General features: G+C 41.9%; 1 protein-coding gene across 4 annotated transcripts in view; it reads right to left on the bottom strand.

Annotated features, from left to right (window-relative positions):
• Positions 1 to 6,141: 6,141 nt before the first annotated feature.
• Positions 6,142 to 23,893, bottom strand: part of ptprub (protein tyrosine phosphatase receptor type Ub) — a 769,916-nt gene continuing 752,164 nt past the window's right edge. For all 4 annotated transcript variants that reach the window (XM_078567333.1, XM_078567337.1, XM_078567336.1 and 1 more), the window contains exons 28-30: positions 22,509 to 22,666; positions 18,290 to 18,425; positions 6,142 to 7,708 (exon numbers count right to left, since the gene is read on the bottom strand). In XM_078567333.1, the coding sequence (XP_078423459.1) occupies positions 7,646 to 7,708; positions 18,290 to 18,425; positions 22,509 to 22,666 (357 nt within the window). In that variant the 3' untranslated portion in view covers positions 6,142 to 7,645. The remainder of the gene's footprint in view (positions 7,709 to 18,289; positions 18,426 to 22,508; positions 22,667 to 23,893) is intronic.

The following is a 23,893-nucleotide window of genomic DNA, read 5'->3' on the forward strand; positions in this document are numbered from 1 at the left end:
CAATTCCCAAAAAGAGCAGAGTCGCCCACATTTACGATAAACGATGAATGGATGAAGGTAGCTTGAAAATATGGCTGAGAGCTTCTGACCAGGAGGATTACGGAAAGAGAAAGGTCCGCTCATCTGGGACATGTTCAGATCACACCTTATCGATGATGTCGTTGCTGAAGTTAGATCACAAAACAGTGATATTGCAGTGATTCCCGATTCTCTAAACAGCCTTGTTGAACCACTGGATGTCTCTTTAAACAAGCCCTTCAAGGATCGCATGAGAAAGAAATAGAATGACTGGATGATTGGAGGAGAGGAGGCATTCAACAAGAGAGGCAGCATACAGGCTCTGACGAAAAGCAACCTTGTGTGAATAGACCATAGAGGCCTGGGATGAAATCAGAACAGAGTATGTCATCAAATAATTCAAGAAATGTGGGATATCCAATGCATTAGATGGCACAGATTATTATGTGTGGAATGATAATAGCCAATGACGATGTGATTGCTGATGAAGATGATGTCGATGATCCATATGATGATGCCAGTCAAGAAGCTGATTGGGACGTATTACTTGGTTCTGAGGACATGGAGGAGGGTGATTTTTATAGGTTTTAATTTGCGTTCAGTGCATGCTCTGCTGCTAAGTAGTATTATTTTCCGTGCTGTAAAAAACTGAATGAAATTGCATAAATTTGTATTTATGGCTTTTATTTTTGATGAATTTGATGAATTTAGTGTACACAAATTATGTCTGTCTCCATGGAGGTTATAATTTATTTTATAAATAAAAAATTAATAATAAAAATACTTTTGGGTCCTTTTACTGTTAGGGGGTTGGGCTTGCCGGAACAATCTCCAACCTGGCAACTCTGCGAAAGCGAGACAATGGGAGAGGGTGGATTTCATCCTCTCGAAATTATTACTAGTGTAAAAGCTGGTTTAAAATTTCATTTGGCTTAAAATTTCATCTCAGAAACTTGACTTTTACATGAATATATATGGCATTTATCCAATTGCCTTTTAAAAGTTATTATTGAATCTGCTTCCACCACTTTTTCAACCAGCACATTCCAGCTCATAACAACTCGTTGGGTAAAAATAATTCTCATGTTGGGAAATAGTTTCTCCTTATTTACTCGACCAAAACATTTCATGATTTTGAACACCTCTATTAAATTTTCCTGTAACTTTCTCTAACAGGGGTTAGAACTATCTGTCAAACAGGGAGTAGAGCTATATGCATTGCTGCCAACAACATTGATTAGCAGTCAACAAACTAACTTGGTCAAACATCAAAAGGAACTTCTTGAATACCTTCCAAAGTCACAGAAAGCTGGCTGGCACTTGCTTGAACAAATCAGCAGTTATTTTTAAGCTTTTTTTGGTTAAAGACAATCTTAAGTTATGAAGATAAACACCTGACAGGGCACAATGGTAAATGTACAGGACAGAGACAGAGGTGGTGGGGAGAGGGAAGCTTGTAGATCTGCAGTCCAATCTTAAACTGATTTACCTGCAAGCATGTAGAAGGCAATAGGGTTGACTGAATATAGAGCAGTCACTATGATTGTATGGGAATTTCCTAACGACTTCTTCCAAACCATCTGAATCAACGGCTCCCATTGAAATGATGGGTGTCCCTTTGGAATGTGCACAGGACACTCTGTAATATAGATCACTGGGTCCATGGTACAAAATACATGATTAAACCAATACACAGAACAATCAAGAGCTATCTCAATCCATTCTCTTTTTCAAATATAGGCAATAGAGCAAAGCTTCTAAAGAAACTAATCCAAGCTCCTTGCCTTCCCTTGTGGGGTAAAGAGTTTTTAACATTAGAGGAAAGTGTCAAATCTTGCATAAAATTTCCAAGACTTTAGGAACCCTGATAAAAGTATATTTTCAGATATTTCTCAGAAAAGCGCACTGCAGCCAATCTGAAGTCAATTAATTATGAGATGGCCTCCTGGCTGAAATTCTAGCACTGCTCACATTCAGATCTGACACCCAAGTCACACCATCACTTTCGTACTGATATAAAAAGGTGGCAACTTAACTGCAGGCTAAGTGATGACTTCGCTGTTTATTTTATATCTTCCTGTATATAAAGATCTCCCTTATACACACAGCAGAATGCTGAAAATTGTAAAACTGGATGTTGCATATAAAAAAAATCAGATGAATAGAAACAGAGAATGTTACAATTCTGAACTAAAAGTAGGAAGTACTGAACCTATGCAACAGATCAGGCAACAGTTGAAAGGGAGAACTTAGTTGGCTTTTCAGGGAGAAATCTTTCCCATAAGATCATAAGAAATAGGAGCAGGAGTAGGCCATTCAGCCCCTTGAGCCTGCTCCAACATTCAATAAGGTCATGGCTGATCTGATTGTGGCCTTAACTGCACTTTCTGGTCTGCCTACTATAATCCTTGACTCCCTTGTCGATCAAAAATGTAACTCAGCCTTGAATATATTCAATGACCCTGCCTCCGCTGTTCTCTGGCGAAGAGAATTCAAAAGATTAACGGCCCTCTGAGAAAATAAATCCCTCCTCATACCTATCTGAAATGGGAGTCACCTTATTTTTAAATTATGCCCCCAGCTCTAGATACACCCACAAGGGAAACATCCTCTCAACATCTACCTTGTCAAGCCCCTTCATAATCTTATATGTTTCAATAAGGTCACCTCTTATTCTTCTAAACGCCAATGAGAATTGGCCCAATCCTTTTCATAAGATAACCCCTTTGAAGAGGAGATGTTACACTCTCCGATCCCGCAACGACCACAGAGACTCAGGCTTCCTTTTAACCGGTTTTATTCAAGCTTATGCAAGGGAGCCACAATCATTCCTAAGAATGAAGACCCAGCTCCGTGATTGATTACATTTCACTACTTATGTACTTTTTCTTATCATAGTACATTTGAATACATCCAATCGGTAACTGACACACCGGTTCCATACTAACTCTATCCTAACAAGCACATAAACATGTGATTTTGCTAATCAACTATTCTAAAGGATGTATACATAATTATATTATCCAATCAAAATTAAAACACGTACACAAAGACCTTGGTTCTTACAACTCAAGACTGTGTTTCATCAAAGACCCCTCTTTGTCCATTGTTCATCTTCCCATATCTAAGCTAAAACCATCTGCCCCTTCCCTATCTGAGAGAGGAGTACATTTAATCTAATTTATGTCATATTTTTGTCTCCAGTCTGACTCTCAAGGCAGTGCAATGTTCACCTGGTAATCTTCAATTCTTAATATGTTTAGCAGTCATGTCTGCCTGGAAATTTTAGGGATTTTTCAGTAAATTCTTACTGTATTCTCTTTTAGCATTTTTAATTTCCACCTAACACCTTCATCCAGTAATGAGCCTAGTGAACCTCCTCTGAGCTGCTTCCAATGCAAATATAGAGTCATAGGGGTCTACAGCACAGAAAAAGGCCCTTCGGCCCATCGAGTCTGCGCTGGCCAAACAAGTACCTAACTATTCTAATCCCATTTTCCAGCACTAGGCCCATAGCCTTGTATGCCATGGCATCGCAAGTGCACATCCAAATACTTTTTAAATGTTATGAGGGTTTCTGCCTCTACCACCTTTTCAGGCAGTGAGTTCCAGATTCCCATCACCCTCTGGGTGAAAAACTTCTTCCTCACATCCCCTCTAAACCTCCTGCCCCTTACCTTAAATCTATGCCCCCTGGTTATTGATCCCTCCACCAAGGGGAAAAGTTCCTTCCTGTCTACCCTATCTATGCCCCTCATAATTTTATACACCTCAATCATGTCCCCCCTCAATCTCCTCTGCTCCAGGGAAAATATTCCTAGTCTATCCAATCTCTCCTCATAACTAAAACTGTCCAGCCCAGGCAACATCCTGGTAAATCTCCTCTGCACTCTCTCTAGTGCAATCACATCCTTCTTATAATGCAGATTCCAGAGCTGCACGCAATACTCTAGCTGTGGCCTAACCAGTGTTTTATACAGTTCCAGCATAACCTCCCTGCTCTTATATTCTATGCCTCGACTAATAAAGGCAAGTATCCCATGTGCCTTCTTAACCACCTTATCTACCTGTCCCACTACCTTAAGGGACCAGTGGACATGCACGCCAAGGTCCCTCTGATCCTCAGTACTTCCCAGGGTCCTACCATTCATCGTGTATTCCATGCCTTGTTTGTCCTGCCCAAGTACATCACCTCACACTTAACTGAATTAAATTCCATTTGCCACTGATCAGCCCATCTGACCAGCCCATCTATATCCTCCTGTAATCTAAAGCTATCCTCCTCACTATTTACCACCCCACCAATTTTCGTGTCATCCGTGAACTTACTGATCAACCCTCCTACATTCAAGTCTAAATCATTTATATATACCACAAACAGCAAGGGACCCAACACCGATCCCTGTGGAACCCCACTGGACACAGGCATCCAGTCACAAAATCATCCCTCGACCATCACCCTCTGCTTCCTGCCACTCAGCCAATTCTGGATCCAATTTGCCAAATTGTCTTGGATCCCATGGGCTCTTACCTTCGTTATCAGTCTCCCATGCGGGACCTTATCAAAAGCCTTGCTGAAGTCCAAGTAGACTACTTTAAATGCATTGCCCTCATCTAGACACCTGGTCACCTCTTCGAAAAATTCAATCAAATTGGTCAGACATGACCTCCCCTTAACAAAACCATGCTGACTGTCCTTGATTAATCCCTGCCTCTCTGAGTGTAGATTAATTCTGTCCCTCAGAATTGCTTCCAATAGTTTCCCCACCACTGAGGTTAGGCTAGCTGGCCTGTAGTTCCCTGGTTTATCCCTTCCTCCCTTCTTGAATAACGGTACCACACTGGCTGTGCTCCAGTCCTCTGACACCTCTCCTGTGGCCAGGGAGGTATTGAAAATTATTACCAGCGCCCCTGCTACCTATTCCCTTGTCTCACTTGACAGCCTGGAATACATTTCATCCGGGCCTGGAGATTTATCTACTTTTTAGTCTGCCAGACCACTTAGAACCTCCTCCCTTTCTATGCTAATTTCTTTGAATATATCACATTCCTTCTGCCTGATTTCCATACCCACGTCGTCCCTCTCATTTGTGTTTCTCTTGCTGAAAGTCATATGTTCATTCTAACACCAGTACCTTTTAATGGCTATTCATTTCTGTACAGAGTTAATTGTGGAATATTCAGCAGAAAATTCATGCACAGATCCCTAGTTCTGAAATAAAACAAAATAATGTTGGGACTGCGTAACGAGGTTAATTATCATCTGAAACAGAAAGATAGATTCAGATAGTAAGTTGGACCCTTTACCATTATTGGAAGCTCTTTATTCCTCATTTCAGTTAAAATTCTGTAATCAGACACAACAGTTAGTAAACACATGAATGAGCAGGAAATAACATGGTAATATTTGCACATTTTGTTGCTTGTCACAAACTTGTCCATACATCTTGAAAAGAGACATCTGAAAGGGGCATTGATGCACACACATACTCAATGAGACAGGGGGATTAAATCTGAAATAATACTTCTAAATATCCAAACAGATCACATATTCAGGATTGTGAAGGGCAAGTTTAAGATAGGCACAAGTAAATTCTTTGTTGTACACAGAGCAATCAATAGTTGGAATGAGATGTTAGAAATGTCCATGAGACAAAGATATTGGACTTGTTTCAGAAACAACTAGGTGCTCCAACATGGCTATGTTAGGAATGGGATTCTGGAAGGATGACGCAAAATGGACCAAAGCACTTTCTTCATCCTGACCGGCATTTTGCCATGAGGGATTTATGAAACTGTTGCTGAAGGTTTCTTCCATTCTCTTCTCAGCTGTTACTGTGAGTACTTAACAATGTGACTGTGTGTAAATACCACTATTATAAAATTAACACAGCTAACAAACTGGATCACTTTAAGGATTTACACTGAGCTCCTCTACTGCCTAGAATGTGACTTGATCTGGGGTTGGTTGGGGAGCAGTGTGAATTATCGGAAGCTCCACTAAATTGTGCCATAAACAAGCTGAGCCAGGGAGGGGGGGAAAGGGCAAAGAGAAAAACCCAATTGAATCAGTAACACTCCCTACAACTTCAACTCAATTTAAAGTCAGGAGTCATAAAACTTAAGCATTTTAAAATGTTTTATTGTTTTCCATAAATGAGCAATATCCACCATGAAACAGGTTGCGATTATTCCAAAGGGTTTAACTTACTTTATTTCATGTGTTCAACAATGACATCGGCAAAAATCCAGCATTGATATAGTCACTCTTAGGAAAATACGATTGATGCTATCACTGAAGCAAAAGTATCAGGCCCCTTTAGACAGCACAACAAAGACATCAGCAAAAATCCAGCATTGATATAGTCACTCTTAGGAAAATACGATTGATGCTATCACTGAAGGAAAAGTATCAGGCCCCTTTAGACAGCACAACAAAGACATCGGCAAAAATCCAGCATTGATATAGTCACTCTTAGGAAAATACAATTGATGCTATCACTGAAGCAAACATATCAGGCCCCTTTAGACATCAAAACAATGACACCGGCAAAACTCCAGCACTGATATAGTCACTCTTAGGAAAATACGATTGATGCTATCACTGAAGCAAAAGTATCAGGCCCCTTTAGACAGCAAAACAATGACACCGGCAAAACTCCAGCACTGATATAGTCACTCTTAGGAAAATACGATTGATGCTATCACTGAAGCAAAAGTATCAGGCCCCTTTAGACAGCACAACAAAGACATCAGCAAAACTCCAGCACTGATATAGTCACTCTTAGGGAAATACGATTGGTGCTATCACTGAAGCAAACATATCAGGCCCCTTTAGACAGCACAATTTAAAAAATTTTGCTGAATCAAAACCAAAGCCACAAAAAATTAAGAAAAACATGAATAATTTGTTGTAAAAATTTATGTGTAGAGTGAAACAGATCATCAAATGATAGTGAGATCAATTTTTATCTCAATGTGGGAAAGACCGATATAATTTACCTGTGATGTAAAAATCAAGAAAGATTTTTTAAAGCTCCTAATTTCCCACCATCATTGTATATGTAAGTAATACATATAATTAAGAATTTAATGGTTGAGATAAAAGGCCTGCACAAGACATCAATGGGCATCTTATCCTGCTGCCATGCCCTTAATGGCATTCATCAAAAATAATGTTTGAAGACCTTTTCCAATGTAGGTAAGGCGCCAGTAGTCTTGATTTGCAGTCACTTGCAGAATCCGCCCATTTTCTAATGCATGGCTTCCATCTGAAACGCTGGCTAAGGTTCAATAGTCTAGAGCATATGTGGACTGACATGTCAGATGCAGTTAAAAGGCCACATGAGATGTGTCCATTCAATCCAATCTGTGGATCACCAAGCATTCTTGATAGCTTTAGTCAAAAAAGTACAAAAATACACTTTTAGGTTTTTGGTCACTCAGGGAATACATGTTTTTTGGCTCACCCAATGACAAAGGGTTAAACAGATTATTTATTTGAATCTATCCATTTTCCATTAGCTGTCATATTAGTAGATCTCAAGTTTGTAGTCCAGCGCAATTCAACGTACAGAAAGGGCTAGTGCAGCTGTTTAACGCTTGACTCCAATTGGTCTATCCCACACTATCTGCTTTCCAGGAACTCCATGTAATCAAGTGCTATGTCATAGCAGAAGCAGTACTGTTCCTGAATAATAGAAAACAAAGATACAGATTTAGCAAACTTCTAGATCTAGTTTCACCATCAAACATATCCCAGCACACCCCATTTCCATTTAGTCTTGCTAATTTCCCAATTCACCTTGTCGCCTCATGTTTGTCCTGCTGTACATTTCCAGGGATGCCAGTCATTCTCTGGCACTGAGCTGAAATAGCCAATTTTCACAGGTGAACAAAAGAGTGCAGGTGGCATAGTGGGGAGGACACCACAAGTGACCCTAATTTTGGCTTCATCTGACAACCACACACATGGGGAAGAATTTTAAGGCCCCTCCTGCCAGCAGGATTTTCTGGTCCGCCGAAGTCGATTTGAGTTTTGAATAGCTTGCTGTATTCTCCAGCCCCATCCTGCCGTGACAGGGCCGTAACATTCTGGCCACGGACATTTGACAGAAATCACGAGATAGTGTCAGCAATGGGATCCCTGCATATTATTTTCACTCCCAACCCAAAAAGTGTTCCCAATTGTGGCACTCCCAACTAGTGTCCAATCAGTAAACTCAGCACAGAGTTGTTATGATGCAGTGTCTGAACGGGTGGTGAAAGCAGATGCAATCGTAACTTTCAAAAAAGGAATTATATGCATGTTCAAAAGGGAGAAATTTGCAGGGCAGTGGGGAAAGTCCAAGGGAGTGGACTAATTGGACAGTTCTTTCAAAGAGCTGGTACAGACATGATGGGTTGAATGGTCTCCTTCTGTGCTGCGCAATTCCAAAAAATTGCATAGGTTTACATAGGATATCTGATACTGAAACAGGCCGTTTGGCCTAACCAATCCATGCTGTGGGTGTTTATGTTCCACTTAAGCCTCTTCCCATCTTTTCTCATCTAAACCTACCATCATAACCCTCTATTCTCTTCTTCTTCAAATGCTTGTTTATATTCCCTTTAATGCATCTATATTATTTTCTTCAACCACATCTGTGGTAGCGAGTTCCACATACTCTCCATTCTTTGGGTGAAGGAGTTTCTTCTGAATTCCCTATTGGATTTTGTGCTGACTATCTAATATCGATGGCCTCTAGGTTTTGCTCTTCCCCACGATTCCCTCTGTGTCCACTCTGTCGAAACCTTTCATAATTTTAAAGACTTCTCAATTTGGAATCTGGGATCTGAAATGTTCTTGGCAAAATTACTCAATGGTTAAACAATCTGAGCCAACAAGTGTGAAGAGTCCCTATGAGGAGAGAGACTGTACAAGATATCAGGCAAATAGAAACTCTGAGTTAGTGGTATTTATCAATCATTTATTTTGGAGTGAGTGTTGAGCATGGCGATGACTTTCTGCAAATATCTGATACCCAGCTCCCAGTGACTAAAACTAACCGTCTGCAAAGGGCACCTCGTTTGAAAAGGAAACCACATTCTTTTGAAAACCACAACTGGCACAATTTATTACAAATGAAATCCTTTTATTCTGTCTGTGCTATTTCAAACAATCATGAATTAGGATTTTACTGGTAACAACTAGTTCTATGTTACAATTATCATATAAGCACTCTGTTATAATAGGTAAATACCATTTATTTGGAGTCATGTCAATATTTATTGCTGCAGTCAGTGTTCTACTTTCCAGTGGAACGTTTGCAGGATATTCCTTGTAATTTCTCAGTCAGTTTAGGCTATATCAATGGCAATACAGTGCTACGATTATTTTTGGGCTGGAAAAATATAAACAAAATAATCAGTCTGTACCCCAACCTCTAATTATGATGTGGTGCTGCCTGTCCTAAAGAGTGAACTGTCTCAGCCATAGCTCAGTGGATAGCATTCTCGACTGAATCAGAGGGTTGTAGTTTCAAGCCTCGCTTCAGAGATGTGGGCAGATAACCTAGGGTGACAGTCTGATGAAGTACTGGAGTGCAGCTCCATTTGAGATGCTGTCTTTCCGATCAGATGTTAAACCAAGGTCCTTGTCTACCTTCTCAAGAGCATGTAACAGATTCCAGGGCACTATTCAAGGAAGAACACCAGAGATCACCCTGGTATCCTGGCCAATATTTGTACCTCAACCAGCACCACAAAAACAGATTATTTCGTCATTATCATATCGCTGTGTATAGGACCTTGCTGCACACAAATTGGCTGCTGCATTTCCTACATTACAACAGTTACAGCACTCCTTTATTGATTGTAATGTGCTTTGGGGTACCCTGGGCTCATGAAAGGCACTATGCTAATGCAAGTTATTTATGTCTTTTGTTCTCTGAATGTTCCTTCAGGTCTCTGAAAAATTGGCCCACCCACTCTGTTTACTCTAGTTTAGTTTTAGGGGCAGGGAACTCCACTAATGCCTGTATTTTCACTGTTCTTGGCAACACTTGCTCTTGCTCTATGATATGTCCTAGATAAGTTACTCGCACTTTCACGAATTCACTTTTGGCAAGATTTATTACCAAATCAGCTGACTGTAGCTTTTTAAACAGGGCTTCTAGCTGTTTCAGGTGGTATTTCCAAGTGTCACTATATATTAGTACACCATCAAGATAAACCACAGAGTTAGGAACACTGGTACTACTTGGTTCATTAGCCTCTGAAAAGTTGCCGGGGAGTTTTTTTTTAGTTTGAATGGCATCACTCCGCATTGGAAAAGACTGTCTGGTGTGCCAAGGGCTGATATTCCTTTAGCTCAGGATGTTAAAGGAACATGCCAATATTGCTTTAACAGATCTATTTTGGTAAGAAATATGGCACTGCTAACTCTGTCAATACAGTCTTCCAAGTGAGGAATTGGGTAGGGAATCTGCTTTTTTTATTGAATTGACCTTTCTGTAGTCTATACAGAATCTGGTTGTACCATCCGGTTTAGGCAAAAACAGAACAGGGGGATTCCGGCTGCTTTGGCTGGGTTCAATGAGGTGATCTTCCAACTTGTACTGGATCTCTGCTTTCAAGTGAGCCTCTTGTTTTATAGGAGGGGATTCTCCTACATCCACATCATGTATGACTAAGATTGTACATTCTAGTTTGTCCCTACGGATTCCTTTAAATTCTGTAAGTAATCTCACTAGACCTTCTCATTGTCCTGCCTCTAACTATGAAAATATGGTGCCTAACTGTCTTAATATTTCAGTGTTAGCTAACCAGATAGTCGGAGGTTCAATTTGTGAACTGTCTAAATCTCCTTCTGGCTCACTTTCACTGCTTCTTTCATCCTCCACTGTGCTTACTACCTGATGTACCTGCTCTTTCTTATTCTCCTCTCCACAATGGTATTGTTTCAACAACATAAACAAAAAATGCTGGAAAAACTCAGCAGGTCTGACAGCATCTGTGGAGAGAAAGACAGAGTTAACGTTTCTTTACCACTTTACCGTGCTTTCAGAGGTTCCTCTTGTAAAGGCTATAACACTACCACTTCATCCCATGGTTGCAATATTGGGTCATAACTTGCTTATTTATTCATTCCTCCATCTTTGTTTGTGAAACTTTTACATGTTCTTGAGCCACTTTGCAGGCTTCCATGAGCTATTCCTGGAATACAGACACCTAGGCCAGGATTTTTCAGTTGGCGTGTGGGGATGGGCTCGACACGTCAGCACGTAAAATGACGCACGATGTTTCATTCAGCAGGCGCTAGCCAGAGTCGGCTGCGCGCCCACCGATAACTGATAGGCCTATTAAGGCCATTAATGAAGTAATTAATGTCAAGTTAATGCCGCCCATCCAAGCTTACAGTTGGCGGGCAGGCAAAAAGGCCAAGCGGCCTTTATGTTTTTTAGGAAACCTTATCCATGAGCGGGATGAGCGTTCCTAAAGGTTTTACAAATTAAATAAAAATTTTTCCTGAAAAATAAAAGCATGTCCCATCTCATGTGATACAATCACATGAGGGGTCATGTTTCATTAAATTTTTATTACACTCATAAATTTTTTTCAAAAGCGCTTCAATCTCCCTGAGGCAGCTCCGTGCCTCAGGGAGACTGAAGCGCTCTTTCGTGCGCACGTGTGAAAGAGTGCTGGACCCAAATCTCCCTCTTCCCCCCGCCCACACAGGTAGTGCTCAGCGCTACCGCTCGCGTATTACGTTAGACAAGCCTTAATTGGCCTGCCTGCGTAAAATGGCGGTGTGGAGCTGATCACAGAAGGCAGTCGGCTCCGCAACTGCACCCCACCTCCCCAGCTCCCACCTGACACGGGAAAAATTCAGGCCATAATCTAACATAGAGGATAAGTCCCTCTGTCCTAAAAACTTTTCTTCGATTAATTTCAAAGGACCCTCATGCCCATAAATTAATTCAAAAGGGCTAAAACCAGTAGATTCATTTGGTGAATCTCAGGCTGCAAATAAAAGAAAGTCCAGTCCTTTGTCCCAATCATGGGGATATTCAGGACAATGTGCTTTAACCATTGTTTTGAGAGTTTGATGGTGCCTCTCTAAAGCTCCCTGTGCCTGTTGATGACAATGCTGTGGACTTTAACTGTTTTATACCCAAACTACTCACTATGTTTTGAAAAATATTAGACATAAAATTGAAACCTGGGTCTGGCTGGATCTCCACTGATAATCCATATTGAGTAAAAAATTGGGTTAACTGCTCTACCACTACTTTAGCTGTATTTGTTCTTAAAGGGATGGCCTCTGGAAATCGAATCGTCATATCCATTATAGTAAAGATGTACTGGTGTCCTGCTTTCGTTTTTGCTAACGGTCCCGCATGGTCTACTAGCACCCGAATAAATGGTTCCTCAAAAACTGGTATGGGAATTAAGGGTGCCGGTTTGATTGTATGCTTGGGTTTTCCCACCATCTGGCACGCTTTACAAAACTGCAGCAACTCCTTGTGAAGACACCGCCAGTAAAGCTGTTGGTTTATCCGCCCTTGAGCTTTCCCTATCCCTATGTATCCTGCCATAGGAATTTCATGTGCTATCTGTAATATCGCTTTACAATATTTGGGCAGTACAACTATCTGATGAACAACTGTCCACTCTTCATCTGCAGGTCTATGAGGTGGTCTGCACTGCCTCATTAGTATCCCATTTTCAAAATAATAACATTCTGAAACTTCCTCAGCTTCAGCTTTAGTTTGCACTGATTGTGTTATCTTATCTAACTCTGGATCAGCTTGTTGAACTAGAGAAGATTTATTAAACATTTCTTTCGGATTATCTAAGTCTTTAAAGAAAGTTACAGCTAACCAAATATCTGCCTGTGGTATTATTTTGACTCCAGATGATAGACTTTGCTTAGCCATTGCCCAGGTCGTCACACACAAACGAAAAATTCCTGGAAACTTTTCCTGTAACTACTCCACCTCTTTAGCCTCAGTTGGGCTTTCCAAAATTATGGCAGAAGTTGCTACCTTCACTCTGGGTAAATCATTTCCCAAGAGTAAGTCAACTCCATCTATGGGTAACTTCTGAACAACCCCTACTGTCATTGTCCCAGACATTAGGTCACACCCCAAGTGCACCTGGTACAAAAGTATGGATATAAACACCCCGCCAATACCATTTATTAAAGCTTTGCTTTTAATGCCCTTTCTGAGGGAAATTTTATGCCTTCTCCCAGAAAAGTGTCTGAGTGGCTCCCATATCTCTTAAAATGATTATTGGTTTAGCTATTTCACTTGAGGGGTAAGGAGTTACTTTTCCTCTCAACAATAATTCTTTATAACTCTCATGTATCTCATTCACCTTGCCTGAACTCACAGCATTGTTCACACTTGGTTTCACAGCTGCAGTTAACACTACAACTTGATATGTTGTATTTTCAATTAGGGCTCTTTCTCCTGAATTGCTCTTACATACCCAATAAGTCCCCTGGATTTCCCATGCAACTTCCTGCAATCACCACAAATGTGTCCCACTTTGCTACAATGGAAACATTTAGGCCTTTGAACATCACTTCCACCCTCAGCACCTTCCTTTCTGGTCTGAGTAGAAGTTTCCAGGGTATTCCCAGCTGTCCCCTCTCAAATTCAATATAAGTCTGCCCAGGCTGAATGTCTCAGTGACCAACTCATATGCACTAAGAATAGTCTTTTTACTGCATCATAATCCACAGAAACCTCTTCTGCAAGTGATGCATAAACCCCATGAGCTCTACCCATCAACCTACCCTCCAGGAGCAATGTCCAGTTCTCTCTTGGCCACTTCATTTGCTTAGCTTCCTTCTCAAACAAAATAAAGAATGCCTCAACACACCTTATGTGAGAAATGGATTTCTTTGTGTGCGCGCGCGTGTGTGTGTGATTTAATTAAACTGGACAGAGAATAATAGGAGACAGGTTGTCTAGGGGGCTTAAAACATGAAAAGGATAGAGGTGTTAGGTTTGAGGTACAAGTGAATGGGTTAGACCCAACAGTTGCATTTCTAGACAAGTTGAGAGTTTGTTTGAATAACAAAGAGGAGTCAGAGGTAACAAGAAACATGTTTGCATCTTTCAGGAGTTCTATCGGTGAATAGGAATGGGGATATTATATTTTATTGACCCAAAAGCAAAGATAAGATGGAAACATGAAAGATGTTATAATTGGATTTGAGTTTCAAAGAGGTGTGAGAACAATGGAACCTGAGATGAAAGGGAAAAAAGGCATTTTAGATTTACCATGGAGAGCTTGGGGGGATGCTGTAGCTGTTTGAGCTGTTGAGTCGGAGGTGTGAGATGTAGCAGCTGGAGCTACAGATGGAGCTATGGCTGAGAGAGGATGCAGTTTGAATCAACCGTCAAGGTAAGCCAGAAAAGTCTTCTGCTGCAAAAAGCAGTTATATTCTGAAGTTTGGAATCTCACAGCAGAGTGGAAGAGGGTTACAGGTCATGTAGTATGCCTTTATTGAAGCAGTTTGCCTTGGGTAATATTACTGGATTTTTTTAAACCTAAGCATCTATAAGGGAGTGTTGCCTGGAAGGCGTTTACTTGTGAGTCTGACCAAGTAGAGAATCTTTTTGGTGGAATTTTTGTAAGACTCACTTTGACTGTGTATTTGTAATCTTGTGTGCTTAAGTTTTCTTCTGTTCTTGTTAATAAAACTGTTACTTTTTAATTTTTAAAATTCTTTCAATAAATAACAAACTTATTAGTTTATTATAAAACCAGTCTTGCCGAATAGAAAGGCAAAACTTAATACCATACAGTGTATGGAATATGAAAGCATACTAATTACTCTTTTGAATAACCTAACCTCTAACCTAACCTCTCATACATGCATGCACACACACGCACACAAAAAAAGGAACTCTGCCAAAGGTTAAAAGTCAATGGTTCAAGGGAAAAAGAAAGATGGTGGAGTCCTTGAAATTGCATCCGGGTTATACAGTTGGTCTCACAGCACTGATTGGTGAAACAGTCAATGACTCTTGCACTGCTTTTCAGGTGGACTCAAGGAACACGTGCAGGTACTCTATACCAGCACGTAGCAACTTAGGAGCAGCTTATATTCACTTCCTGTGGACTGGCTCTGGACTGCAAAAAGGCTGCTGTCTTCCTTTCATAAGCAATCGGTCCTATTTCTTTTCAAAGCAAAACCAAAGCCAACTTTTAAACACAGTTTTTCCAGGCATGGGTTTTTTTTCAGAGCAATAAACTACAATGTGTATATAGTTGTAAATAGTTCACCAGGGTCAAGAGGTTTCCAGCTTCTTTAATACTGCTTAGTTACCTTTTCTTGTAAAAGGATGTTTTTTCCAGGAATAGCAATCAGAGTCCAACATTAACCCTTTAAGGGACAGTATCTTTTAAAACACAAATTCTTCCAGAATGTTCTTAGTCCTTGAAAATGAACCATTTTCTGTGATTTAAATGTTCATGACAGAGGGAAAAGCATGCTTCATCTCATCTGCCCCAACCTGCCTGACTGCTGCAGATGCATCTGGCAATGACAGTATTGGTAGGAGTGGCCACCACATAGTCCTTGTGGAGATGAAGTCACGCCTTCACATTGAGGATACCCTCCATCGTGTTCTGTGGCACTACCATTGTGCTAAATGGGAAAGATTTCGAACAGGTCTAGCAATTCAAGATCAGGCATCCATGAGATGTTTGGGCCATCAGCAGCAACAGAATTGTACTCAACCACAATCTGTAACCTCATGGCCCATCATATCTCCGACTCTACCGTTACTACCAAGCCAGGAGATCAACCCTGGTTCAATGAAGAATGCAGGAGGGCATGCCAGGAGCAGCACCAGGCACACCTAAAAATGAGGTGTCAACTTGGTGAAACTGCAACACAGGACTACTTGCATGTCAAACAGCATAAGCAGCAAGCGATAGACAGAGCTAAGCAATCCCACAACCAACGGATCAGATCTAAGCTCTGTAGTCCTTCACACCCAGGCATGAATGGTGGTGGACAATTAAACAACTCACTGGAGGAGGAGGCTCTACAAATCCTCAATGATGGGGGAGGCCAACACATCAGTGCAAAAGATAAGGCTGAAGCATTTGCAACGAACTTCAGCCAGGAGTGACGAGTGGATGATCCATCTCAGCTTCCTCTAGAGGTCCCCAGCATCAACGATGCCAGTCTTCAGCTAATTTGATTCACTCCACTTGACATCAAGAAGTGGCTGAAGGGACTGGATACTGCAAAGACTATGAGCCTTGGCAATATTCTGCCAATAGTACTGAAGACTTGTGCTCCAGAACTTGCCATGCCCCTAGCCAAGCTGTTCTAGTGCAGCCACAACACTGGCATCTACCCAGCAATGTGGTAAACTGCCCAGGTATGTCCTGTACACAAAAAGCAGGACAAATCCAACCCAGCCAATTATCGCCCATCAGTCTACTCTTGATCATCAGTAAAGTGATGGACGGGGTCATCAACAGTGCCATTAAGCGGCACTTGCTTAGCAATAACCTGCTCACAGATGCTCAGTTTGGGCTCCGCCAGTGTCACTCAGCTCCTGACCTTTCTGCAGCCTTAGTTCAAACATGGACAAAAGAGCTGAAACTCCATGAGAATGACTGCCCTTGACATCAATGTGGCATTTGACCAAGTGTGACATCAAGGAGCCCTAGCAAAACTAGAGTCAATAGGAATCATGCGGAAAACCCTCCACTGGTTAGAGTCATACCTAGCACGAAGAAAGATGGATGTGGTTGTTGGAGGTCAATCATCTCAGCTCCAGGATATCACTGCAGGAGGTCGTCAGGGTAGTGTCCTTATCGTAAGGTCAGAATTGGGGATGTTCACTGATGATTGAACAATGTTCAGCACCATTCACGACTCCTTAGATACTGAAGCAGTCCATGTTCAAATGCAGCAAGACCTGCACAATATCCAAGCTTGGGCTGACAAGTGGCAAGTAACATTTGCACTACACAAGTGCCAGGCAATGACCATCTTCAACTAGAGAATCTAACCGTCATCCCTTGACATTCAATGGCATTACCATTGCTGAATCCACCACTATCAACATCCTGGGGGAATGGCTACCATTGACTAGAAATTGAACTGGCCTTGCCATCTAAGCACTGTGGCTACAAGGGCAGGTCAGAGACCAGGAATCCTGCAGCGAGTAACTCACCCCCTAACTCTCCAAAGCCTGTCCACCATCTACAAGATGCAAGTCAAAAGCGTGATGGAATACTCCTGCACTTGCCTGGATGAGTGCAGCTCCAACAACACTCAAGAAGCTTGACACCATTTAGGACAAAGCAGCCCACTTGATTGGCATCCCATCCACAAACATTTACTCCCTACGCCATTGACACACAAGATGCCCTGCGAACACTCACCAACGCTCCTTAGACAGCACCTTCCAAACCCACGACCTCTACTGCCTAGAAGGTCAAGGGCAGCAGACACATGGGAACACCAACTCCTGCAAGTTCCCCTCCAAGCCACACATCATCCTGACTTGGAAATACACCACTGTTCCTTCACTGTCACTCAAAATCCTGGAACTCTGTATCTAACACCATGTGGACTGCAGCTCACCACCCCCTTCTCAAGGGCAAGTAGGGATGGGAAATGAATGCTGTCCTAGCCAGCGTCACTCACATCCCATGAACGAATAAAAATAAACTTATTTTATCCCGAATTATCGTTTTGAGAAACTTTCCCACCTCCGAGTATAAACTCACTGACTTGTAGTTGCTGGGCTTATCTTTACACCCTTTTTTGAACAAAGGTGTAATGTTTGCAATTCTCCAGTCTTTTAGCACCACCCCAAGTCTAAAAAAGTGAAAAATTATGGAGGCCAGTGCCTCCATAATTTCCACTCTCACTTCCCTCAGTATTCTCCATGACGGATATCCTCAGTATCCTAGATTCTCACACTAATCGAGTGATCCCAGTTTTGAAAGTTGGAATTGACCTAGCTTCAGCAGCTTTTTAGGTTGAGATAGTTGCAGAGTTTTCCTACCCTTTGCACCCCTAAATGTAGGATACATATAGACATACATATCCAAACATCTTAACAATTACTATAGCAGTTTCTCATATGGCTCAGAACCAACACAAAGTGCTTCACACACACAGACTGCAGTCCAATTACTTTCAACTTGTGATTGTATAAATCTAGTCATGTTTCTGTGAAAATTTGGTTGATGCATCTTAGAAAGCATTTCTGGTTTGATCTGCACAGCGACCACTCACCAGGGATTCAACCATATTTGGCTTGCTGTTGCGTAATGTCTTCACCGCATGGAAAACATCCACCATCTTTTGGTATTTAATCATCTCCTGGATGATGATAGAGGCACAAAGTGTTCCACTGCGTCCTCCTCCATTCCTAAAACCAGACAGTCAAAGATTATCTAGACCATTTACCTTTCCTCTCTGTTAAATTCCTCCCAACCACCAACATTCTTCCTTCATTTGGGCAGTTGAATACATTTATGACTACCATAAATGCAGCAATGTAATGCATTGACAGACCCTTTTGGCTGAATCTTCAACTCTCACTGGTGCTGGGAACGGAGGTGAGCGAGTGCTAAAAATTATTCTGCTGGCTGATATGCTGGTTTCCCGACTCTATCCCGCCCCTGGGCCATTTTACCAGAGGCAAGATGGGAGGTGGGGGGTGGGGAGGGAGGCAGGAGGCAAGATTACCCGTCTGTGCCTGATGGGTAGCTGATTCAAATAACGAACAGCCACTTAAGGCTAGCTGAAAAAGGCATATGGGACATTTGCCTTTATCAATCGAGGCATAGATTACAAAAGTAGGGAGGTCATGTTGGAGTTGTATAGAACCTTGGTGAGGCCACAACTGGAGTACTGTGTGCAGTTCTAGTCGCCACATTATAGGAAGGATGTGATTGCATTGGAGGGGGTGCAGAGGAGATTCACCAGGATGTTGCCTGGGATGAAACATTTAAATTATGAAGAGAGGTTGGATAGACTTGGGTTGTTTTTGTTGGAGCAGAGAAGACTGAGGGGCGACCTGATCGAGGTGTAGAAGAATATGAGGGGCACGGACAGGGTGGATAGGGAGCAGCTGTTCCCCTTAGTTGAAGGGTCAGTCACAAGTGGGCATAAGTTCAAGGTGAGGGGCAGGAGGTTTAGGGGGGATGTGAGGAAAAACTTTTTTACCCAGAGGGTGGTGACGGTCTGGAATGCACTGCCTGGGAGGGTGGTGGAGGCGGGTTGCCTCACATCCTTTAAAAAGTACCTGGATGAGCACTTGGCACGTCATAACATTCAAGGCTATGGGCCAAGTGCTGGTAAATGGGATTAGGTAGGTAGGTCAGGTGTTTCTCACGCGTCGGTGCAGACTCGATGAGCCGAAGGGCCTCTTCTGCACTGTGATTCTGAATGAGCAGGCTGAATGAGTAGGCCTGCAGGCTCTCCCTGTATGCCTGGGTGCAGCAGAAGTCATTGTAGAGGGGTTCCCCCGCACTCCTAACTACCCCCTCCCCTGCCTCTCCCAGTGTAGACTGGCTGGAAAGGCATTTTTAAAATTACAAATTTAAAAAGTTGGAGAGAGGGCACCTCTGTTTTGAAGTGCTCTCTCCTTCACTTATCTCCCATTACATCCTGCTGCTGCTGTCGAGCTGGAAGGCTTCTGTTTGTCCCTCCAAGGTTAATTCGACATTGAACCTGCCCTCTGGCCAGTAATTGGCCATAGGGAAAAATCACAATGAGTGATTTTTTTTCCCCACACAGTGCAGGCTTCTGACTCCCATGTGAACCCTGCAGAGAACAGTGTTCAGAAACACATAGGGAAAATCCTACTCTCTGTTACTATGCTGTGGGTCTGATATTCCTAGATTTCTCCTCTCTTCCAAAACGGAACTCTGAAGTCCTTCTCTGGTGTCCAGTTTGACAGCCAATAAAAATCACTATATGGGAGGAACAGCTAACTTGAAGTGATTGAATTTTCAACTTGGACTCTACAAATGTGAGCCTAGTTCAAAAACCATGCCAGCATCTGCCAAGCTTAAATAAAGTCTAATAACAACAAATTGAAAAATAAAACAGACTTTAGGTTTTCGCAAGGTGTTTTACTTACTATAGCTTGCTTATATTAAAACTGACAAGGTAGTGTAGATTTTCCAAAGTAGCTTACCTCGTTTGCAAGCATTGTACATTATCAAGTCTTATTTAGGGAAATTGTCTCAATTTATTATTTTCAAGTTCTTCACTGTTGCTGTTAACTTACATCAGGTTGATCTAATCAAAATATTGTCCATAGTCCCTGTTAACTGAACTCTTATCAATCAACAAGTATATTTTTACAGGCTAAGGAGCAGGACTAATCTTGACCCTTCTCTCTCCCTATGTGGTGTAAAACAATGACTAAAAAGCTAAAACGAGGGACAAAATTGATTATGAAAGTAAATTGACAAGAAATATAAAAACAAACAGCAAGAGCTTCTACGAGTGTATAAAAAGAGAGTAGCTAAACTGAGCGTGGGACCCTTGGAGGATGTGACTGGACAATTGATAACAGGTAACAGGGGAATGGCAGATAACTTAAACCAATATTTTGCATCAGTCTTCACAGTGGAGGACACTATAAACATTCCAAAGATATCAGATAAGCAAGGAGCAGTCTCTATCACGAGGGACAAAGTATTTGACAAACTAATAGGACTAAAGGCAGACAAGTCGCCAAGACCTGATGGCCTGCATCCAAGGATTTTAAAGGAAGTGGCTGCAGAGATAATGGAGGCAATGGTCGAAATATTCCAAAACTCACTGGATTCCAGGAGGGTCCCAGCAGGTTGGAAAACCGCTAATGTGACACCCCTGTTCAAGAAGGGAGGGAAACAAAAAGCAGGAAACTATAGACCAGTCAGCCTAACATCTGTTGCTGGGGAAATGCTAGAGTCCATTATTAAGGAAGAAATAGCAGGACATTTAGAAAAGCTTAATGCAATCAAACAGAGTCAACATGGTTTTATGAAAGGGAAATCATGTTTGACAAATTTTCTAGAGTTCTTTGAGGGTATAACAAGCAGAGTTGATAAAGGGGAACTGGTAGATGTAGTGTATTTGGATTTCCAGAAGGCATTCAATAAGGTGCCACATAAAACGTTACTGCACAAGATAGCAGCTCATGGTATTGGGGGTAATATATTAGCATGATGTTTGGTTAACACACAGAAGAGAGTCAGGATTAATGGGTCTTTTCAGGTTGGAAAGACGTAACTAGTGGAGTACTGCAAGGATCAGTCCTAAGGCCTCAATTATTTACTCTCTATATTAATGAATTGGAGGAGGCGGCAGAGTGTAGCGTATCCATATTTGCTGATGATACAAAAATAGGCAGGAGGGCATGTTGTGATGAGGACATAAGGAATCTACAAGAGGATATAGATAGGTTGAGTGAGTGAGCAAAAACTTGGCAGATGGAGTTTAATGTAGGAAAGTGTGAGGTCATGCACATGAGGAAGAATCAAAAGGCAGACTATTATTTAAATGGAGAGAGACTCCAAAAAAAGTGCAGCACAGGGGGTCTGGGTGTTCTTGTGCATGAAACACAAAAAGTTAGCATGAAGGTGCAGCAAGTAATTAAGAAGGCAAATGGAATTTTAGCCTGTATTGCTATTGGGTTGGAATTTAAAAATAGGGAAGTCTTGTTACAACTGTACAGGGTGTTGGCGAGGCCACACCTACAGTACTGCGTACAGTTTTGGTTCCCATATTTAAGAAAGGACAAACTGGCATTGGAGGCAGTTCAAGAGATTCACCATGCTGATTCCTGGATGAGGGGGTTGACTTATTAAGAAGGGCTTAATAGGTTAGGCCTTTATTCATTAGAGTTTAGAAGAATGAGGGGTGGTCTTATTGAAACGTACAAGATTCTGAGGGGGCTTGACAGGGTAGATGTTGAGAAGATGTTTCCACTCGTGGGGGAATCTCGAACTAGAGGACATAGTTACAGAATAAGGGGACACTCATTTAAAACTGAGATGCGAAGGAATTTCTTCTCTCAGAGGGTAGTGAATATCTGGAATTCTCTACCCCAGAGAGTTGTGGAGGCTAGATCACTGAAAGTATTTAAAGAGGAGATAGATAGATTTTTGAAATATTGGGGAGTTGAGGGCTATGAGAAGCTGGCATGAAAGAGGAGTTGAGGCCTGGGCAGATCAGCCATGATTTTGGTGGGGTAGGCTTAAGGGGCCGAGTGGGCCACTCCTCTTATTTCTTATGTTCTTAACACTTGGACAGTCTTTCAGTCAGTCATCCACCTAACAAGTGTACTGAGAGTTTGAATACTAGGCTGAGGTCTTGGTCTTTTGGCTGAATGGTTGTTGCTCTTCCAGTACATCTGCAAGGTTAACATTTGGACTCACCCATCTCAAACACCTAACCTGCAGAATCACCTATTTCAAGCACATGAGAAATAGCTGATGGTTAAATTACTCACAAACAGTGAACTATCGTTCGTCCTTCTCCACATTCTGCCCACCATTTTTCAATTTGCTTCAGCAGATTTAGGAATGATTCCTTGGATTCGGGAACATCTCTGTGTGGAGACCATCGGAGGTATTGGAAATGTTGCATTATCAGTTGACCTTCCTGTAACTTGAGACAACATGAATAACTAGTGTTAAAAGGATAATTTATGAGTTCAATTTAACCTCAAACTGTAATTATGTATGTTATAGCTGCTGAAATAATCCCCCTCTTTTTTCTTAAACTGATTTAATCAGTACATTTTAAAGTGGAAAAAGTTTAAGATTTGTAAAATATTGTTCTGGTTGGATTCAACATGGAGTGAATTTTGAATTGTTTTAGATAAATTAACAAATAAATGATTAACTTCTGCTGTATGATTCTCTTGTTGGCAGTACAAGGGGTTACTGTTAGCTTTCCAATCTTCCTATATTCTCAAGAGTTAGTGGTAGCTCCGTCTCACCAGTCTTCTAGGAAGCAGGCAAGCCAGTTGCACAAGTGAGTGAGTTAGCAAAATCACATGCTGAATTTTCCCCTTATTTTTATTACTGTTGTACAGAGTGGCACTGCAGTATCAAACGGGTTGATGCTTTGGGGGTTAACTCAGATCGAAGTTGACCTCATCTTTGTAATCGATCGAAATCTCTGTTCTGCCTCCTCAGAAGGTGCATCACAGAGGTGGTCAAGGAGTCAAAGATGGTCGAAGAGAGGTAAATTCAGGTTACATCAGGAAAGGCGGCAATGAGGTAGAGATCTGGTTATCATTAGCTGACCCTATGGGCAGAATCTTCACCTTGGCAAGTGGGGGCGGGGCCCGCTCGCTGAGGCGTAAAATGACGCGGTGACGTCGGGTGTGCGTCCTGACGTCACTGCGCGTCATTTAGATTTTCAGTTTGGCGGGCGCGCAGCCAACTTGGCTGCGCGCCCGCTGAACTGTCAAAGGCCTATTAAGGCCATTTAAATATCAATTATACTAATAAACTGAGTTACCTGTCCAACCTTAAGGTTGGCGGGCATGCGAAGAGCCCAGGTGGCCTTCTCATTTTTCATGGAACCTCATCCACAGGCGGGATGAAGTTTCATGAACGCTTTTATAGTGTTTTAAAAGTTTTTGATAAAATGAATGGACATGTCCCAGCTCATGTGACAGTTTCACATGAGGGGACGTGTCCTTAAAATTTTTGTTTACCTTTAATCAATGTTTCATAAGTGAAAGTAATCTGCCTCAGGGAGATTTCTGCGCTCTTTCGCGCACATGTGGTAAATGGCGGTGCAGACCCGTCAGGGGTGCCAATCGGGTCCTCGCTCGCCCCCACACAACCCCCCCAACGGGGGGAAAATTCTACCCTATGTCTA

Source organism: Cetorhinus maximus, chromosome 21 (assembly GCF_964194155.1).
Source record: "Cetorhinus maximus chromosome 21, sCetMax3.hap1.1, whole genome shotgun sequence".
Classification (NCBI taxonomy): domain Eukaryota; kingdom Metazoa; phylum Chordata; class Chondrichthyes; order Lamniformes; family Cetorhinidae; genus Cetorhinus; species Cetorhinus maximus.